This window comes from Thunnus albacares, chromosome 11 (assembly GCF_914725855.1).
Source record: "Thunnus albacares chromosome 11, fThuAlb1.1, whole genome shotgun sequence".
Lineage (NCBI taxonomy): Eukaryota > Metazoa > Chordata > Actinopteri > Scombriformes > Scombridae > Thunnus > Thunnus albacares.
Window position 1 is genome coordinate 30,771,341 of NC_058116.1, and position 20,474 is coordinate 30,791,814.

The following is a 20,474-nucleotide window of genomic DNA, read 5'->3' on the forward strand; positions in this document are numbered from 1 at the left end:
CATAAAGTTTGATCATCTGTGAGGTAAATGTCTGGAACATTAGTGAAGCACTGTAACCTCTTATGTTCATGACTAATTAATCTGTCGATTATATTCTCCATTAATCATTTTGTCTATAAAGTGAAAAATGTCCTGAAGGTGAAATCTTCACATTCTATGTTTCACTAATAGTCCAAAATATCTTCAATTTATTATCATATAAGACAAAGAAACGCTGCAAATCCTCAAAATCCAGATGCTGGAATGAAGAAATATTTGGTATTTTTAATTGAAAACTGAAATAATCAATTATCTGTCAATCAACTAATCAGTTAATTGACCAGTTAAAGAGAATTACAATCAATAAAGGTAATAGTGAGTATAAGTAGTGATTCTAGCAGTCGTTCCTGTCGTCTCTCAGCTGTTTAATAAAGTTATAACATGTAGTTAAATAAAGTTTTAACAGTAAGTTTAGTAAATGATTTAAATGAAATTTGGTCATTAATGTGTCTGAAAATCAAAATTTCTGTTAAAATACAAATTTTTTTAAAGATTCCTGAAGCTTCATGTTAATGTTATAATTACAGAGCTGCAACTAATGATTCTTTTCATTATTGATTAAACAGTCCAGAACAGAAAGATTTAATAAACTTGATGTGAAAGAAAAAACAGCAAATATTTGCTTGAAAAACGACTCAAAATGATTAATTGTCTGTCGTTCAACTAATCGATTAATTGATTAATCAGATCTGCTGCAGTTAAAATAAACCTGATCGACGCTGCTGTTTCATGTAAACTTCAGCTTTCAGGCGGCCAAATCTTTCTGCTGGAGGGCCGTGATTTGACCCGCGGGCCGCTGTTTTCCTCCCTCTGATGTGAGCTGTTCCAGGCTGCTGATCAGCAGGTAGCAGGGTGGCGGCGGCGGCGGCGGCGGCGGCGTGCAGACATGCTGCAGCGTTTCTACCAACCTGAAGGAGAGAAAGAAAGAAAGAAAGAGAGAGAGAGAGAGAGAGAGAGGGTCACTGTTGGAGTCAAACAGCAGCATCTTACACATTAGTGCTTGACTTCCTGCCTCCCTCTCTCTCTCTCTCTCTCTCCCTCTCTCTCTCTCTCTCTCTCTCTCTCTCTCTCTCTCTCTCTCTCTCTCTCTCCAGTACATCTGTGAGGCCGTGCGGCGGCGGCGGCGGCGTCTAAAAAAGAAAAGCCATTACAGTTGGGTTAAACCTTCACACATGGGTGAGAGTGCATGCTTTGGCACCTGACGTCTCTGTATTTCACATGATAGACACTCTATTAAAGGAGGGGATCCCGTAATGGACTATGCATCAGTTCAGGTAATGGTTGTCAGCTTGAGTGCCCGAGAGGCAGACTGGAGAATTCCATTAGAAACCTTATAGTTACTAAATCAGTCATTCTCCACCTTCCTCTCTATCCAGCCACCTCCGCGGGGCAATTACTACAGCTTCATACAGCTTTCACCGATGAAAAGAGACCTAGTCCTTGGACTCGCCGCTGCCTGCTGGACTGCAGCGAGCGAGATCCTCACACTGATTCTCACTCAAATATATGAAGGCTGCTGCGGCTGTAAATCACAGAGCCGCCGCTGTGAACGGCCCTACAACTCCCATGATGGAACATGTTTTTCTACATAATGCCCATTTGTAAGATCCGCTTAAATATTTATTCTAAGGATGAAGAAGCTTTTTACGCAGGCGGAGCATTAAAGACGGCGTGCTGGTTTATTTAGAGGCGTTTTTATGGATGTTTTATGTTTTTATTATCAAACTGACTGAAGAGCAGCAGAGAAGAGTTCAACACTGAATACAGCAGCTTCTTAAATTGAATGTTTATAATGTTTTATAATTCAAATGCAAACAATATGATACAGAACAGAACATCCACATGACCAACAATACATTAACATTAACAATAATAATAATAATAATAATAATGATAATAATAATAATAATAATGAGGGAAAAAAGAAAAGGAATAAAAATAAATGATAAAGGTGATGTCTCCCAGATCCTTTTATTCAGCTTCTCCTGCAGCATCAGGACATTTGATATATTATATAATAAAGAATAGTAAACAAACAGAACAAATACAGTGTTGGAGTCAATGAAACATGTTGTTATTATTGTGTTATAAACTGTATCTGTGAGGCTTTATGATGACCTCAGGTCACATTTTAATATCATCTCATGTTCAAACTGAGCTGATTCAAATATTCTGCTGCAGACAGATGAAACTAAACTCTCATTTCACTTGTTAAAAGGTTTTATTCATATTTACATTTCATCTTTTAACTGCTTTTCTTTATGTGAATCTAAAGACTAACTTGTGTGAGATATTATATATATATATATATATCTTCATAATACACTTATAATGGCAGTGATGGAGGACAAAATCCACACATTTATATTCTCTCATGAAATAGAAATCCTGACATCAAGGAGAATAAAGGATTTAATAAAATAAATCTTGACGTGTCTCCAGTATGTTTGGATCAGACGGATTAAAGTTCATCTTTAATTTATAACAAAGGTTTAAAGTACTGAAACATTTTCTAGAATAAAACAAGGCTGCAATTAATGATTATTTTAATTATTGATGAATCTACTGATTATTTTCATAAATCTCAGAAAATAGTGAAAAATGTTTGTTTTAATTTCTCAGAATCAAATGTTTTGTTTGACAATGAAACACATTAAATCATCATATTTGAGAAGCTGAAACCAGCAAATTTTAAGCATATTTGCTTTAAAAAAATACAACAAAAACAATGATTTGATTATCAAAATCAATCGATTAACTGACTAATCGTCGCAGCTGTTGAGTGAAATGTTCTGTGAGAAAACTACAAGTTTTGTTCAAGCAGACTAACAGAAGTACATTTCCACATATTTCAGACTAAATGACACCTCCGACTGTGAAGCTGCTGCTTCATTAAAGTCCAGTTATCTCGCATGAAACAATCTGATCGAGGACTCTTTCCCACCCCCCCCCCCCCCCCCCCCTGTAATCCCAGCCCGACTCCATTCCCACCCTGACAGGTGTAAGATTAACTTAGTTAGGTGCAGAGCCGCTCATGCACACCAAATTAAATTAATGGAACAAATTTCCCTCCTAATTAAGATGAAAATACGTGTCAGTTGTAACCTTGCTGAGCACTAATTATGTACAAATGATTTATCATCTGTTTCGTCCTGAATAGCAATGGGCTCACCTCTCCGATAGCCCTGGCTGGCTGTTAAGAGATGGGCCCTGATTAACTGTGACAGGTTGTGCTGCGGAGAAGCTGCACGTCGCCCCGGCCAGCCAATCAGAGCCGGGCCCGAGCTCGGTCTCTCCTCCCTTCCATTAACCTACATCGAGTGTGCAGCTGAGCATCACTGTGCCTCGGCTCTCCTTCTTGTTTCTCTCCTCGGAATGAAAATAAAGTACATTCAGAAGAGGAGAGAGGTGGAGAGGGGATGGAGGGGAGTGGAGGGAGGGGGTGAGAGTGATGCAGGCTGATGGAGCAGAGGGGGATGAGAGAGGTAAAAAACATGAAGTCAGGATGAATCCCCACATGATGCGCCATGTGTATTGAGACTGGATTAGCTTCTAACAGAAGGGAGGAGGAGGTGGGGGTGGGTGGGGGGGGGACAGTCTCTCCACCTCAAATAACAAATTGAATAACGCAGAATACAGTCGAGCTCATACATCAACATTTTACGCCCAGCGGCGGGTAATTGCTTTAAAAAAAAAATGCCTTCAGACAAAAGCAAGCCGGTAGCAGCCTGAGGCCAGCAGGTGGTGCAATAGGTTAAGCCTGCCAAAAAAAAACAGCTTCCTGAAGAGCTTCTGGAATATCAAAACACACAGAGCTTCATTATACAATTACAGCTCTAACTGGGATATTCCATCTTATTTCCTCCTGCCTTGCATGTACAGATATATTTCAATGGGCAGCGGCTCTGATTAGCATTAGAATCGGGAGTCCCTTGTGATGCTAAGGACACACCGGCCAATCTGTAATCATTGTTCCGCAGGCTTGCTCACAAGGGGATATAGCACTGCTTTGTCATTATCATTCAATATGCCACACACATGCTGGCAGAGCTGCCACCGCGCTGCCAGCAACAGGGAGCATTTGCATTTTTTTTTTTTTTCCTCCTTCTCATAGTGTGTACAGACAATAATGCACCGACAAATGAGTCCTCTCTCTCTCTCTCTCTCTCTCTCTCTCTCTCTGTGTGTGTTTCTGAAGATGCATTTCCTCCCCTCACTGCTGCTAAAAACAGGAAGAAAAAAAAAAAGGAAAAGAAAAGCTCTACATCTTATTCTCTTCCTGGTGTGATTCTCCTGCAAATAGGCTTTTGTCTGCTGCGCCTGCGTCCTTTAAAAAAAAAAAAGTCATTATGTACAGGTGTCAGCTCCAGCCATTAGGGATCATTTGACTTTCTATTGTGATACGAGGTTATTTAGCTGACACCTACAGTTGCCACAATTTGCTCGTTGGATGTTTCATTGTTGTGGTAAATGTCAGTATGTCTGCACAGAGGAGGAAGGAGGAGGAGGAGGAGGAGGAGGAGGAGGGGGGGTACCTGTGTTCTCATTTCTCTTCTCTGTTCTTTAAACCTGCTGATTCCCCTGCTGCTGCTGCTGGAGACATGATGGCAGATCCAGAGCGTGTCAAGACACAGACACACACAGAGGGAAGGTCAAACACTCGTATGTCAGACAGAGAGATCTCCATGTTTCTGCTGCGTCTTCCTGTAACGTGCAATAAAATGCAGGAAGAGAATCAGGAATAAGTCTTTTATTTTGACGGGGATCTCATGTTTTTTTTGGTGCATATTTCACATTCTTGTACTGGATGCTGCATGTTTTATGTCACATGTGTCCCCCCCAACCAACATTATCTCCTGGTCACATGTGACGCGTTCACTGGAACACAAGAAGAAGAAGAAGCAGCAGCCATTTTCTTTTGTTGCTCTCGCTTTTTTTTTTTTTTTTTTTTTTTTGCAGTGAGAGAATCGGCGGTGGAGGTTTTTTTGAGAGGTTTGGCGAAGCAGCATCTCCCACATCATGGCCGTCTGGGGATTGGAGGACGAGGCAGGGAGGGAGGGGGGGTGGGGGGGGGTTAGAGGTTAATTATAGACAACAGAGAGGTCACAGGGCCTATTATTTTGGAGTCGGGACCCTGCAACGGTCCAATGGGGATGACATTTACGACGAGGGCCCGGCCCCACCCCTCCATCTCCCATCCACACCCACCCACCCCGCGCACGCCATCACTCACATTTATACTGGGAGAGCCGACACTGGGACTCACTGGTCTGGTAATGAAAAGGCCCTTAGCGTTTGGCACAGGCAGGGTGATGAATTGTATCCCTGGCTGTTCTCTGGCTGCGTCAGGGGGGGGGGGCCTCCAAGTAGCCCTTGACAACTAATTGAAAGCCCCCCCCCCCCCCCCCCTTCATATACCCTCCTCTTACCTAACAGACTTCCTTTATCACTCTAATTATTGGAGGGGTTAAGTGAGTCTCTCGAGGGACGGCGAGTACGGAGCGAACAACCTGCCGAGTCATCCTATTAGATCCAAACTACACGGCAGAAAGCATCAATGATGAAGACTCACAGCTGCTCACAGCTTCTATACACAATAAAAATGTATTTTTCAGATTCAGATTTGCTTTATTTGTCATTCTTGGCATACTTGGCAGAATATAAAGGTGTTTCTCATATGGGTGTAATATACAAAGACACCTGACATAACAACAAAAACAACATTCAGTTACACAGAAGGTAGAAAAGTGCTTTAAAACAGGACAATAAAACAGCATCTGTGACCTCTAAAGTACTGAAAGTAGACGATAATGCAGCATTTTTACCAGATATATAACACTTTATTTTAAATCCCCCTATTTATCATTTACAATCAGTACATAAAGAGTTAATAAAAGGTCTATAACACACCATAATGCAGATGTAAGAACATTTTAAGTGTCCATTAATGTAAAATATTTATTATAACGTCTCCTGTGTTTTATTATATTATTATTTATTATCTGTTTATACAGCAGCCTCCACTCATGGGTGCCCACTAGAGGAGATATAACTGTTGATAAATACATTAATAAACACTTATATCCTTTAATAACCACATTATAGTGGTATTATAGTGTTATAAACTATTTATCAACTGTTTATATACTGATTATAAATGATGAATAAGGGAACTAAGACATGACAATACAAAATGTTTATTAAAGAAAAATGTTGACATTATTATTCATATATATTTTTATGACTCTCAACAAATCAATTAATTGATCTGCTAACGAGTATTGTGATATTTATCTGATTCCTCTGTGTGTAAAAACTATTAAAAACACGTCAATCAGCCACATCGCTGCACACACACACACACACACACACACACACACACACACACACACACACACCGTCCCGCTGCCAGAAACACTCACTAGAGCACCAAACATGGATTCATCCGCCGCTGAAAATAGTCCCAAACAAATGCACCATTTCATCTTGTTTGACATTCGTTAAGTGTTCGGCTGTTTCAGGAAATTACTCAACCTTTTTAAAAAAAAATGAAACAACACATTAATGAGCTGTTTTTAAAGTGGGAACCAGTAGGATTGTGTCCACAAGCAGCGGAGGGAAGATTTTGGTCTTTTCATGGGATTCGTCGGCTATTAAGAGAATATAGAATCATACAAACCTTATCTTTTAAAATCTCTCCTTTCTTATACAATTAATATTGTTTGATTTGTCATTTTTGTGGAGATTTCCTTTTTATTCATCTTCTTTTTAACGAGGTGATTTTCTATCAGTTTGTTTTGTTCTGTTCCACCAAACAAACTCTGTAAAATGTTCTGAGTCATAAAGAAAATCTCAAAACTTGACCTTTCATTAGTTCATTTAACAGATTGATTACAGTTTCCTTCCTTCAGGTTTCATGTTTGTAACCTCATGAACGAAGCTACTTTCATTTTCATTTATTTTATTGTTATTTGACTAAAATAATCACATTTAGGCCAAAAAAAAAGAGTCAGAATCAGCCTTAAAAACCCCAACATGTTGTAAAATATGTGTAATATATACACATACACTATATATATATGTAGAATATAAACGTCTGTTCATGTCATGACCTCCTCGCTGACAGAAACAATGCATACAGTCACGTTTATGTCTCAATTGTGTTTAATCCTATTTGACTTTAAACAAGGTTTTCAAATAATTATTTTTTCAATTTCAGTTTTTTGTGTTCTCGAGCAGTCGTCTTTTTCCTTATTTCCTATCTTTCTTATATTTTTTGGCATTTTTTTCCACTCTGAGCTCTTTCCTGCTGGGATTTTCCAACCCAGTGCATGAAAACTACAGTAAACAAGGATAAAGTTGACTCTGAGCTGTGGTGGAATGAGAGAGTATAGATAGTCTGTTTATGTTCAAACTATTGTGTAGCCAGATATAATCCCTGAAACCCCATCATGAGCAGCGGGCCTCAGTATGCTGAATACGAAATGGAGTGTAAATGGGACTGGAGGATTAAGAGTGATCCACTCCGCACTGTGACTTTCTCACCTCTGCATCTCTGTAAGCCTATTAGACCACAAGAGCAAATCAAATATGTTGTGGAAAAAAAAATCACAGTGTGTGTGTGTGTGTGTGTGTGTGTGTGTGTGTGTGTGTGTGTGTGTGTGTGTGTGTGTGTGTGTGTGAGGAGTGATACAGCTGCTTCTCTCTGTGTCTGAAAGCTGGAACAGTTCAACAGCCTGTCTGAAAGTTTTATTGCCCTCAACAAATGTAATAAAAGGTCATTAAAAAAAAAGATTCCCTTCGCTCCACAATGACCCCTCACTGACCTCACACATAATATTTCCACTATTCCCACTTAATTTCTGAGTTAAATTGGTGACATTTGTATAAAGCTTTAAAAAATGAACATTTAAATTTCTTAACCTCATTTATAACCAGTTGTGGAAAGTAACTAAGTACATTTACTCAAGTACAGTTTTGAGGTACTTGTACTTTACTTGAGTATTTCCATGTGATGCTACTTTCTACATCTCAGAGGGAAATATTGTACTTTCTACTCCACTACATTTATTTGACAGCTTTAGTTACTTTTCAGATGAAGATTTGACACAATGGATAATATAACAAGCTTTTAAAATACAACACATTGTTAAAGATGAAACCAGTGGTTTCCAACCTTTTTGGCTTTTGACGTCTTACAAAAAGCAGTGTGTAGTCGGGGTCACATTTCACATGTCTATGAGTTGTTAACAGCTCCACCAAATAGTGATTTTTCCCTCTAAACTTCTCACATGCTTTCATTTCAATAAATGTTCAAATGATCCAATATTTCAGCAAAAATCAAAGATTAGAGAAAAAGTCCAAAAACTGAAAACAGATTTGTGTATCAGAACTTTGTTTTTTCTTCTTTCCTCTCCCATTAATCATCTCACGACCCCTCAGATTTATCTGCTGACCCTTTGGAGGGGCCCGACCCCTAGGTTGGGAACCTCTGGACTAAACTAGCTAACTGTATATAAAGTAGTGTAAACTAGCTCCACCTCCAGCAGCTACAACAGTAACATGCTGCTCTAACACTGATGCTTCACTATTAATAATCTAATGATGTCATATATAATAATATATCAGTCAGAGGGACCAAACCACTACTTTTACTGCAATACTTTAACTACATCAAGCTCATAATACTTATGTACTTTTACTGCAATACTTTAACTACATCAAGCTCATAATACTTATGTACTTTTACTGTAGTAGGATTTTTCATGCAGGACTTTTAAATGTAATGGATATTTTAACATTATTTTATTTGTACTTTTACTTCAGTAAAGGATGTGAATACTTCTTCCACATCTGCTCTTTCATAACGTATCATCCAGCTGTTAATGGAATTCTTCTTCGGGGACTAATCCATGTACTACTGTAAGCTCTGATCACGTGATACGTCAGCTTTGTGTAACGCGGTTACGTCATGGCTTTAGTAGCTGATTGGCTGTCCATTCAGATCAAACAGCCGGAAGTAGTCGAGAGTAGAGAGAGAAAACCAACGTTAATTCATATTTTCGCGTTTTCCAGCCGAGTATTTGACTGTCATATGAAATGTATAATCTCATCAGTGGAAGGTGTCTGTCAACATGAGGTAAGAGGAACGTTTAAACTCTCAGACTGCAGCTAATGACAGTTTGACGCTAGCTAGCTGTTTAGCTATCACATATAATCAGGCTGAAGCTAATTTAGCATGTCCGCTATCAACACAACTGTTTCTCCACGTTTACGTTTAGGTGTTTCGGTTTCTTTAAACGGATTCAGCAGCACGACGCAGAGGTTAGCTTCCTATTCTGGGTTAAGGGAAACATAATTAATGATATTTAGCGGCTGATTCTCCGTTTTTTCACCGCTTACACTTATGAAAAAGTGTTAGACATCGTAGCAAAAGCCTTACCGCTGTTTAAACCCACTTTCAGATTTTATGTTGCTTATGAAAACCAGAAAAAAAGGGTGATTTCACTGCTTTTCCCCATCCAGAACACATCAGAATAGATCCAGATAAAAAAAAACCCACCATACTTAGACTTGTCAATTCTGTACTAGATAGAGAGACTCACTACGATGTTTTAACACATTTTCACAAGTATAAGTGGTACAAAAACAGAGAGTCAGCCACTAAATATCATTATTTATGTTTCCTTTAACCCAGAGTCAGAAGCTAACTTCAGCATAGTTTCACTAGCAGGAAGTATGGAAAGATTAATTGATGTTGCTTGATTCAGTCATGCAGACAGCGAAGTTATTCATATAAAATAAAAGTTTTAAAAGTTTATTGCATTAAAGTTTTTCTTCAGGCCACCATACAGAGTCAGTGTGAGCCTCTCATGTATTATTACTGCATGAGAGATCATACAGCTGAATGCAATTAGTTATCTAACACTGACTCATCATTAACTCACTAAAGTACAAACTGTCTGTTGTCTACAGGAAGTGGTGCAGTTAGTGAGCTCCATTATCTGTTAGTCACTTTAATGACAGGTTCACAGTTGTTCAAATGAGTCTTAAACCAACAGTCAGGAGCTCAAATGAACATTAAACATGTTTTTCTTGTTGTAATAATCCCTCCTGTTCATACTGACCACCAGAAGACTGGTTGTAGGATATTAATGAGGAGAAGTAACAGGTCAGTCTGAGGCTGTGCAGAACGATTTAAAGGCAGCCAAAGTCTGAGTCACAGTAACTAAATGCTGCTTCTCCATGTTTAGTTTGCTCTCTGTGAACATTCAGCAGCCTGATGACCTGAGAGGCTCATATGAGGGTTCATACGGTCAAAGACGGTCTGAGATGGATTCTGAGAGAGCAGCGTTACATTAAACTCTGTTCTCTGACACACTGGAAACCAGTGCAGAGACCTGAGAGCTGCTGCGATGCGTTCAGGTGTCTTGGTCTTTGTTAGGACTTTAGCAGCAGCAGCAGCGGCAGGGTTCTGTGACGCGTTCAGGTGTAAAGAAGCAATACCAGAATGTTAAAATAGTCCAATACTGCATTCAAAATCTTACTTAAGTAAAAGTACATAAGTGTTATCAGTAAAAGTACTCATCATGCAAAATGGCCTAATTTAGAGTGTTATATTTATCATTCATGTGTATTTGAATATTAACACTAATTAATTGATGTGTACAAGCAGCATTTAATTGTTGTCACAGAAGAGCTACTGTCAGATAGTCTCATCTATAACAATGTGTATATAACAAACAGTAAACAGATTATTTTGGCGTTTTGGACGATTGTTCTGACAAAATGAGACGTTTAAAGACGTAACTTTTGACTCTGGGAAATTATAATGGACATTTTCATCATTCTTTGATGTTTTGTAGACAAAGCGATTAATTGAGAAAATAAAAATAAGCAACTAACGATTATTTTTTCAATTAATCGATTAGTTTGGTCTATAAAATGTGGATCGGTGTTTCCCAAAGTCCAAGATGACGTCTTCAAATGTCTTGTTTTGTCCACAGTTTACTGTCACAGAGACTAAAGAAACCAGAAAATATTCACATTTAAGAAGCTGCAATCAGAGAATTTGGACATTTACTCTTAAAAAATGACTCAAAAGACAAATAGGGACAAATTGTAATTTTTTAATAATTAGTTCTCCTGATAACAAATAAACAGAGAATAATAAAAAGAAAAACTTCATATATTGCAGATCGTTTAGTGGTAATACAGATGTTTTCAGAAGTAGTCTGTTAAAGATGCATTTAGCTCATAAAATCATAACAGGCCAGATGTTGTGGATATTGCTCGTCCCTGCTGGAGCTGCTGTAATGTCTGCAGATGTAATATCTCCCTCCGGAGGATCAGTCAAGTCTTATCTCATGAAGCCACGAAGTCAATCATTGTCAATGCCGCAACTCTTAAATGTGTCACCTGAAGACACCATAACCTCAAATACGTCGGCAGACAGATGTTTGCAGACGCTGACACGCCGCGAGATGTTTTTTTTAGGACATATTTTCCACATGTTTGCTGAGTTCATGTCTCTGTTTTTCAGCTCAGTTTGGGATGTCAGAGGAGGACATTGAACTCGCTGGCGGATAAAGACATCACACAACAGCGTTCCATATTTTCCTGACCGAGGTTTACGGATGTCCCTCACACTGACAGCCATGAGCGACAGCGCAGTGACCGGCGGCCAGCAGCAGCAGTGGTCGGGGTCCGGACAGACGCCGCAGCAGCAGCAGCAGCAGCAGCAGCCTTCCCGGGGCCCCTACATCTCAGTCATCACCAACAGGTTAGCTTCTGCTCAGCGTTAGCTCGGCTTCAGAAGAACAAACGATGACCGACGTATCATAATCAATCCCCTCTGCAAAATGACTATAAACAACATGGATACAAAGATTAGAAGAGAAATATTGATGATCATAAATCATCTTTTTGATGAGTAAAAAAGTTAAATATCCATCTTTCAGTTCAGGCAAACAAACTCATACAGACTCATCTTTCAAAACAGTGACATCATTTCCATTATTTGACATTTATTAATTTATTCTAAAGTTGAGCTCAATACGTCCATCTATGAACAAAATCTCCAGTTGTTCCCAAAAACATTTTTTTCTTCATTTTATTTGAGAACGAATATATGGAGGAACAAATGAACAAGTTATTGATAAACTTCACACTTACAGCTGAGACGTTAAACGACCGTCACTGTTTTAAAGAAGCCAAACTCTCATTTGCATGTTTCTGTTGTAAAGTATGAAATTTGACTGTAAGATATGTCGTCTGTGATGAGGATTGATGATGTTTGTGTACATGTTGTTCATAGTGATTAGTTGGCAGTTCCAGGTGGAGGTGTGAGACTGAGGCCGTATTCAGACCAAATCAGGTGGTGCAGGGTCGATCAGTGGTGTGTGTGTGTGTGGGGGGGGGGGGGGCCGTGTTTATATGTGCTCTAGAACGTAACAGCTGTGAAACAATCAGAAAACAACGTTTTATTGATCTGATTCAGCAGCTTTCCCGCTACCAGCGCTCCCTCTCTTCATTCACTCTCTAGCTCGCTCGACCACAGCTGATCTCTCTCTCTCTCTTTCTCTCGTCTTTGTTTTTAAAATGAGTGAAGAAGCCGACAGCAAAGTCTAACTTTACTTTTAACGTTATCATATGAAGAGAAACGTCCTCCCCTCGTCCTAGTGACGTCTTCGTCTTCCCTCACGGCAGAGTTCACTACTCTGATCAGTCTGATCTCCAGCTGTGACGTTGGGTTGCGTTTCTCCAAAAGTTGACTCTGGCTCAACTCTCCGGCCGCAGTCCGGTGCAGCGCCGCAGACAAAACGGCACTAGGACTGGAAGGACTGGCGTTTTCACAGCACTGCCTGATTTGGTGTGAATACGACCAAACAGGAAGTGAGACTATGGAACAATGTGACTGATAAACTGAGACTTACCAAATCAGGATCTTCTTTATAAATTTCTTCTGAAAACACATTTCTATCAAAAGGCTTGAAAAAGCCTCTGAAAATATATTTTTACCTTATTCAATTAATTCAGTTACATTTGTCTGCATGTGTTTGTTTTTCCTGTTTCTTTTTTATTTTGTCCTTTTAAAGAACTCTGGTTTTGAACAGTGCTATATAACTTTATTATTATTATTACATGATGAACCCCTCACTTGGGCTACACACCTGGTACCCCGTGTGGGGCTCCAGGAACCTTGCCCACCATCCGAACCAGTGTACCCCAAAAGCATGACATGATGAATCAGTTAAATGTCTATACAGGAAACGTAATGTCCCTCAGGAGGTGAGGAAGCTGAAAGTGTTTGGTGGATAGATGGTGTTGTGATGGATGTGATGCGTGGTGTTTTATGAGTCTGCTGGTCATCGGTCATGTTCTTCCTCCTCCTTCGTCGCTGCACTATAAACTCTAAAACTTTCAGGCGTTTTTCTGAGTCCTCTGGTTGTTTTTGTAGGACCACCAACCTGCTGATCCGAGGGGCCATGCTGTTCTCTGTGGGCGTCTTCTTGGCTCTGGTGCTCAACTTACTTCAGGTGCAGAGAAACGTCACCCTCTTCCCCCCCGACGTCATCAGCAGTATCTTCTCCTCGGCCTGGTGGGTGCCCCCCTGCTGCGGCACCGCCTCAGGTACGTTAACACAGTCCTGTTCCTGGTTTATTTTCATCTTTTAGAAGCTGGTTGCTGCAGCAGTGATATAGACATATATGACATGGTGTTTAAATATGATCAAGATCATAATATGTTTAATGATGCCAGAGAAGAAGAGAAAGTAGAAATGGTCCTTAATAAGTCCCTGAACACTAGTCCAGTAGACCATTTAATTCATACACATGAACTTCTCCCACACTGACACTGTAATACAACAGCTGGTATCAACATGATGAGACGACATATGAAGAGATGTGAGAAGGAGGGATGTTGATTCCCACATTTTTCACAGATCCAGTAACCCTACAGAGAGGAGATCCAGCGTATTGTTCACAGTGTTTGACAGAGTCTGTGGAAATGAACTTAATGAACAGAACGAGCTCCTCGTGATCTGTAACAACAGTGATTGTTGGCTGCCTGACAGCTGATTGGTTCCCTGCTGCGTCTGTGTGTCCGAAGCTTTCGACTCATTTTCACTCATCAGGAATTTAATTAATCTGTGGCAGAAAAACACGTTACGTAAACCGTCAGACACTACTGTAGACTGATCTGGACTTCATTAACACTTTAAAGCCTGAATAACTCTTAAAGGACCAGTTCACAATTTTTCCATTGTGTCTTAAACCAGCAGTCAGGTGTCTATATGAACAGTGAAAGAGGTTTTCCTCCTGTTCATACTGGATATTAATAGATCCCCTTCAAATGTGCTTTCAATGGAAGTGAAGGAAAACCTCCTTCAGTGTTCACCGACTGTTGTTGAAACATTGTGAACGCGTCCTTCAAACAAGCGAAGCAACACAACTTCCAGCCGACTCTGATCTGTGAAGGAAATAACTGGATGTGCTGCTGCTGCTGCTGATGTCGTGAATATCGACGGGTTTCCCTCCGACTAGCAGAGACGTGTTCTCCACCGCCGGAGACGACGTGGTTTAATGTCAGTAACAGCAGAAGCAACAGTCAGTCAGACCAGCTGCTGTTTCAACCAGCCGGCAGTAAATTACACCTTTATTTCATATTTCATACACACAGTGGACTGTAGCACGCTCCCATATTAGTGCAGTTAACCTGTTCCAGTTAAACAAGCTGAAAGTTAACCTGACTGCTAGTTATTAAGTCAGGTCAGTTTTATTTTCATAGCCAGACGGCGTCCTCTATTCTTATACCTTTGATTTGAATATGGAAAACTCCACTTAACGTTGGAAAAAATGGAAGAAAGAACAGGAAGAGCAGAACAGAACAAAATAGCTAAATGACAATATGTAAAGTCAGGATGAAGACATTGATTGTTACATATGGCACCAATAATTAAAACTATATTATGAGATTCCCCTCTATCATAAATCTTTTTACAAATAAGTGTAACTTTAACTGATGTTAGTGTTCACTGATACTAATCTTTACCATCAGACAACACACTGACAGAAGAGTTAATTAACTTTATATGTAATCTATAGACACTCTGATTAATTGAATCTTAATGAACTCATTCTGCTGAACAAATATGAAGTGCAGTTACACCATATTACACACAACAGTGCAACCACAGCTCAGAGCTTTAAAAAAAAGAAAAAAAGAAAAGCATATGTGGACCATGCAGGTGTATAACACACACACACACACACACACACACACACACACACACACACGCAGCCAACATGCCCAGCAGGCTCCACTAGCCAGCGTTATTGAAACATCGTCCCCTGGGTGTGAAACGCTGCTGCGCGGCTCCCAGAGCGGCTCCTCCGCTCAGCACAAAGCACAACAGCCCGAGGCTCTTCCTCCCCAGACGCACCGGCGTCCTCCTGCAGGAGCGCACACACACACTAACACACACACACACACACACACACACACACACTAACACACACACACACACACACACACACACACACACACGCTGGGGAGGGCTAGTGTGTTTTGTTGACAGTGCAAAAATTAATTTGTTTTGAAGCAACATTAGTCGGGTTAAAGATGAGCTGCGGTTTGTTTTGAATCTGAAGTTTTCTTTTTGATTAGAACGCTTTATTATTTTATTTATTCATTTATTTTACTGTCTTCATGCTTTAAAATGTTTTAGTCCCTCTTATCTGTTTTATCTGCTGTTGTCTTTTATCTGTTTTTATTTCATTTTAAATCAAATGGTTTGTTCTCTTATTATCAGTGAAGCTGTCATCATCTTGTTGTCATTTAGTGCTCGTTAAGTTTTAAATGCAGAAACATTTTTTATAAAAGCAGCGGTCAGAACGTCGAGGATCCCGTCTGAATATGACATGTGTGTCGCCGCAGTGAAAGCAGGTTGTGTTTTTTTCTCTCATCGTCTTCTTCTTCTTCTCCTCTCAGCGATGATCGGCCTGCTGTACCCGTGCATCGACAGCCGTCTGGGCGAGCCGCACAAGTTCAAGCGGGAGTGGTCCAGCGTGATGCGCTGCGTGGCGGTGTTCGTAGGCATCAACCACGCCAGTGCTGTATCCTTCAAACTCTGCTGCTGTTGTTGTTTTCAATGTGTGACAGCAGTTTGTCTAAAGTCTCAGTCAGACTGGAGGTGAGCTACAGCAGACTGCTCTACTGTGTGAAAGTTGACTTTTATGTAAAAATAAAGAAAGTCAAAAGTGTTTTTTTGCTAATCTAACACATGGAAACACGCTAACAGCAGCGTACTGGTCTAACTGGGAACCAGTATGATGATAGAAAGAAATAAAACCATCAGGAGAGTAAGATCCAATAAAAGCTCATCAGGTTTTTCTCTTTACAGCCTTGTTAGTAGTTGTTAGTTTCCATTAAAAGTCATGAGACTCAGCTGTAACATGATGTACAGACGACCATCACTGGATCACTGTGATACTGAAGTAAAGCTTCTGCAGCCTCTTTAGTTTTTTTTTTTTTTCTGTGGTTTGTAAGTGGATTTATGTTTACTGGCGATGGACATCAGAGATAATGATCTCCTCGGGAAGTGTAAGTCACACTGAATGATATCAACATGTGTTTCATGTCTGCGTGTTCACATTTGACTGAGTTACGACTCCGAGAAGGATTTTTTTTGACTGGAATTCAGGCTTTTTGGCTTCGTGCTGCTGAGCGTTCGTGTCTATTACAGACCAGATCCTGTCATTTCCTCATCGTTAAAAACGCCGTCGGGACTGATGAGTTCAATTACCGAGGAGCACACGGTGAATATTTCACTCTCCAGCTCTCCTGTAAAGCCGGCTGGTAGGATGCAGCGTTCCTCTGCTGACGCCTGACGGTTAACTAGGTTAAAGGTAGAGCTGGACGTGTATCTCGCAGCTGAGTAAATAACAGTCTGGAGCCGTCAGTCACTGCCTGTCTGGTCCTTGACTCTTAACCGCTGTCAGAAAGTGGACTTTGCCAACAACGTCCAGCTGTCTCTGACTCTGGCGGCGCTCTCCATCGGTCTGTGGTGGACGTTCGACCGCTCCCGCAGCGGCTTCGGCCTGGGAGTCAGCATCGCCCTGCTGGCAACGCTCGCAACTCAACTCCTGGTTTACAATGGAGTCTTTCAGTAAGTCCACACACACACACACACACACACACACACACACACACACACACACACACGCAGACAACTAGTCTGCAGATTGATAGAGGGAAATATGTAGAGAAGAAGGAGAGACGGAGAAAGAAATTCAAAATGAATCAAATAACAAGCTGAAGAACAACATGAGTCATTTCCTGTAAATTAGAGTTTTTGTATAAATAAAACCATAAACTTTGACGTTTCTTTGTTGGTCAATAACAGCTGATTCTTCAGCTGCATCCTCCGCTTACATCACCAGGCTACGACTCCTCAATAAAACACTGGATTTCTTACTGTAGTCTAATAATGTTCAGTTTGAAGGTCTTATAATCCAACTGATATTATATTGTGTTTTTTAATAATAGTTTTACTATCATTTTTTCATAAACATACAGAAACAAACACTACAAACAAAGGCCACTAAAGTTACACATACAGTAAACATATAAACATATATTTACAATCGACAGCCAAACAACAACTAACAGTCCTGAGAGAATTACAAATTAAAGTACTTAAAATTCCCAACAAGTTTAGTAAGACAAAATAATAATAATAATAATAAATACATTTGATCACCAAGCAAATAGAAATCTGACCTTATGACCTGAAGATATCATTTTGCCAGTTAACCGTGTTGTTTTAAGACGATATCTGTGAGTCTTTCACCAGAAGAAGAAGAAGAAGAAGAAGAAGGGCGTCTGAATCTTAAAGAAGTTAAATATTCCATCAAATATCAGTTTATGCCGTCCTATAACTGTAGGAGGCGTATTGTGAAGCAGCAGAGCCTCAGGCCCCGGGTCGAGGTGATCATCATAACCTGAACCCCAGTATTCCCACCTCCATCCTGTGTCTCAGCTGAGGGGGAATCTGTAAACCAGTATCCTAAACTGGTTCTCTCTGGTTCTGTTGCATATAGAGATCTCCTAGATCGCATGTTTTATATTTTGGCTACAGCTCTGTAAACCAGGAGGCGACGACTAACAATTATTTTACCTCACACCAAATAATCTACTGATTATTGTCTTGATGAATTGTTTGGTCTATGAGACGTATCCTTCCAGCACTGAGCTGAAACTGAAGGAACACTTTATAAAAATATTTCCTTCATTGTATTTGTGAATTTCTCCTTATTGACTTTTGATATTTTTTGGTATTTTCCACCTTTTTATTAAACTGTCTGTAAAACCAGGATCATCAGAGAGAAACACAGTGTTGGTATATTTAGTTTTAGAGAATAAGGAGTGGTTTTAATCTTCTCTGTGCAGGTATACTTGTCCAGACTTCCTGTACATTCGCTCCTGGTTACCGTGCATCTTCTTTGCCGGGGTGATAACTATGGGAAACATCGGACGGCAGCTAGCTTTGGTGAGATATCAGAACTGTTTTAGTAAAATCTTTGCTGTTAGATTCATGCTGTTGTCTTAACACTGACACTTTTCCCTCCTTTCTTCTTCTTCTTCTCTCCTCTAGTATGAATACAAATTCATTCAGGAAAAAACCCATCAGGACTGAGCCTCAAAATGACATTTTTCTGTTTTTTCACCGACCTGAAGCTAGAGGCAGGTTCTCAGAGCACATCAGCATGCACCGGCTGGCCCCGGATAAGGCAGGCCAGTCAAACCAGTCCCGAGCTCCCGATCAGCCCCGGACAAGACAGTATTTTTTTGAATCGACTCTCATCGGAGCCGTTGAGATGCTCGGACCGCGCCGGCTACACTCTGAGCTGAGCTGAGAGGAGAAACGATGAGAGCGGAGTTTGTCGTGTTTCTTCTTCTTTGGTGCAGTTTATCTCTACTTACCTGGAAAAGGGATTATAGCTGGCGAAGCATCTATCGTTGTTCAGATCAGCTCAGATGTTTGAAACCCTTTTGGCTCCATTGTGCCAAAAAACACACACACACACACACACAGAGAGAGGATCAGCTGCTCTTATCTATTATCTGATTCTCTCACATCCTTCACGTATCAGTGGAGAATACACAGCCTAGTTAACTTATATCTAGACAGATATGTGCATCTATTATTAGACATATAATTAGCTTCTATCTTACACTTTCATTTTCTTTGATAAAAAGGTTGATGATGTGGGTCGTTTTACCAGCCGCGCCGTCGGATCCAAAGAATGAAAGGATTCGTTTCTTTCTTCTTCTTTAGTTTCTTATTAAATTCCCTTATTTTAGGACCGTTTCTGTTTTTAAATCTCGTCTTCATTTCAGGGAGCAACAGGTGTCTAAAATGTATCTGTAGCCTTTTTCAGTTGCTTGTTTTAAAAAAGAAAAAAAAAGCAGTTTTCCCAAAACAGCAGGAATGCCAAATTTCCCAGTTTATCTTGAGCTTCATAGCACTTAACGAAAAGTTGATGGTTGTAACTTCTGAAAGTGTTCACTCACTGGTCTCTTTATTATCAACAGCTCTGCCGGGAAATCTACTTTTATAAAATGTTCATCAGAGAGATGACATGTGATCGTTGCTGATTTATACGCTGCGATTATTGGGGCCAAAAATATCACAGAATCAGTTTTAGTGCTAAAATAAAGTAAAATGACTTCACACTGTGATCAAGTTGAATTGAATTAAACCAAACAAGCTGAACTGAGAACTTTAGACCTTTAAATTAACATAAAACAGCAGAAATTCACTGAACCAAAATAGTTTGCATGTCGGCTGGGCGGGAAGAAAACAACAGTGTTTGTATTTATTGATTCATCGATGTTATTGACTGGGAGCCTCGATCGATCAATAAAGATACTGTTAATATGTTGAGAACATTAACCAGAGGGAGATGTGTGTGTCATTTAAACAGAAAACAGAAGAGAAATAAATAGACTCAGAGTTTAGATTCTCTGCATCTTCTGATTTGTTTTGTGATTTTTAATAATCGTGAAAGAACCAAAAACTTTATTGACAAGCTTTCGATCCTCAGTCGAGCTAACGAGCTAACGTTAGCGTAGCGAGTCAGGAGTGAACCGGACCAGGAGGCTGTTTGACCCGAAAAACTAAAATAAACTGCTAATAAAGACAGAAGAGTAATATTTCACACATTAACCAGCGACACTAAAGCAGAATTATCAATAATCCCCCTCATTCACAGTTTATAATCAATATATGAGCATTTAATAAATGATTTATAACGTAGTTATTAGCAGATATAAGTGTTTATTCATGTATTAACAACTATAACAGTCAGTGTTTGCTGATGTATAAACATGAAAATATATTAAAACACAGTTGTATTAATATAAAATAT

At 39.9% G+C, this 20,474-nt stretch overlaps 1 protein-coding gene across 1 annotated transcript; it reads left to right on the forward strand.

Annotated features, from left to right (window-relative positions):
• Positions 1–9,033: 9,033 nt before the first annotated feature.
• On the forward strand, positions 9,034–19,848 carry insig2 (insulin induced gene 2). Its single transcript, XM_044366355.1, has 7 exons — positions 9,034–9,178; positions 11,582–11,821; positions 13,499–13,671; positions 16,033–16,157; positions 17,043–17,209; positions 18,493–18,592; positions 18,698–19,848. Exons 2-7 carry the CDS (start codon positions 11,676–11,678, stop codon positions 18,737–18,739), a joined length of 753 nt encoding a protein of 250 aa, XP_044222290.1. The 5' UTR covers positions 9,034–9,178; positions 11,582–11,675; the 3' UTR covers positions 18,740–19,848.
• Positions 19,849–20,474: the final 626 nt, after the last annotated feature.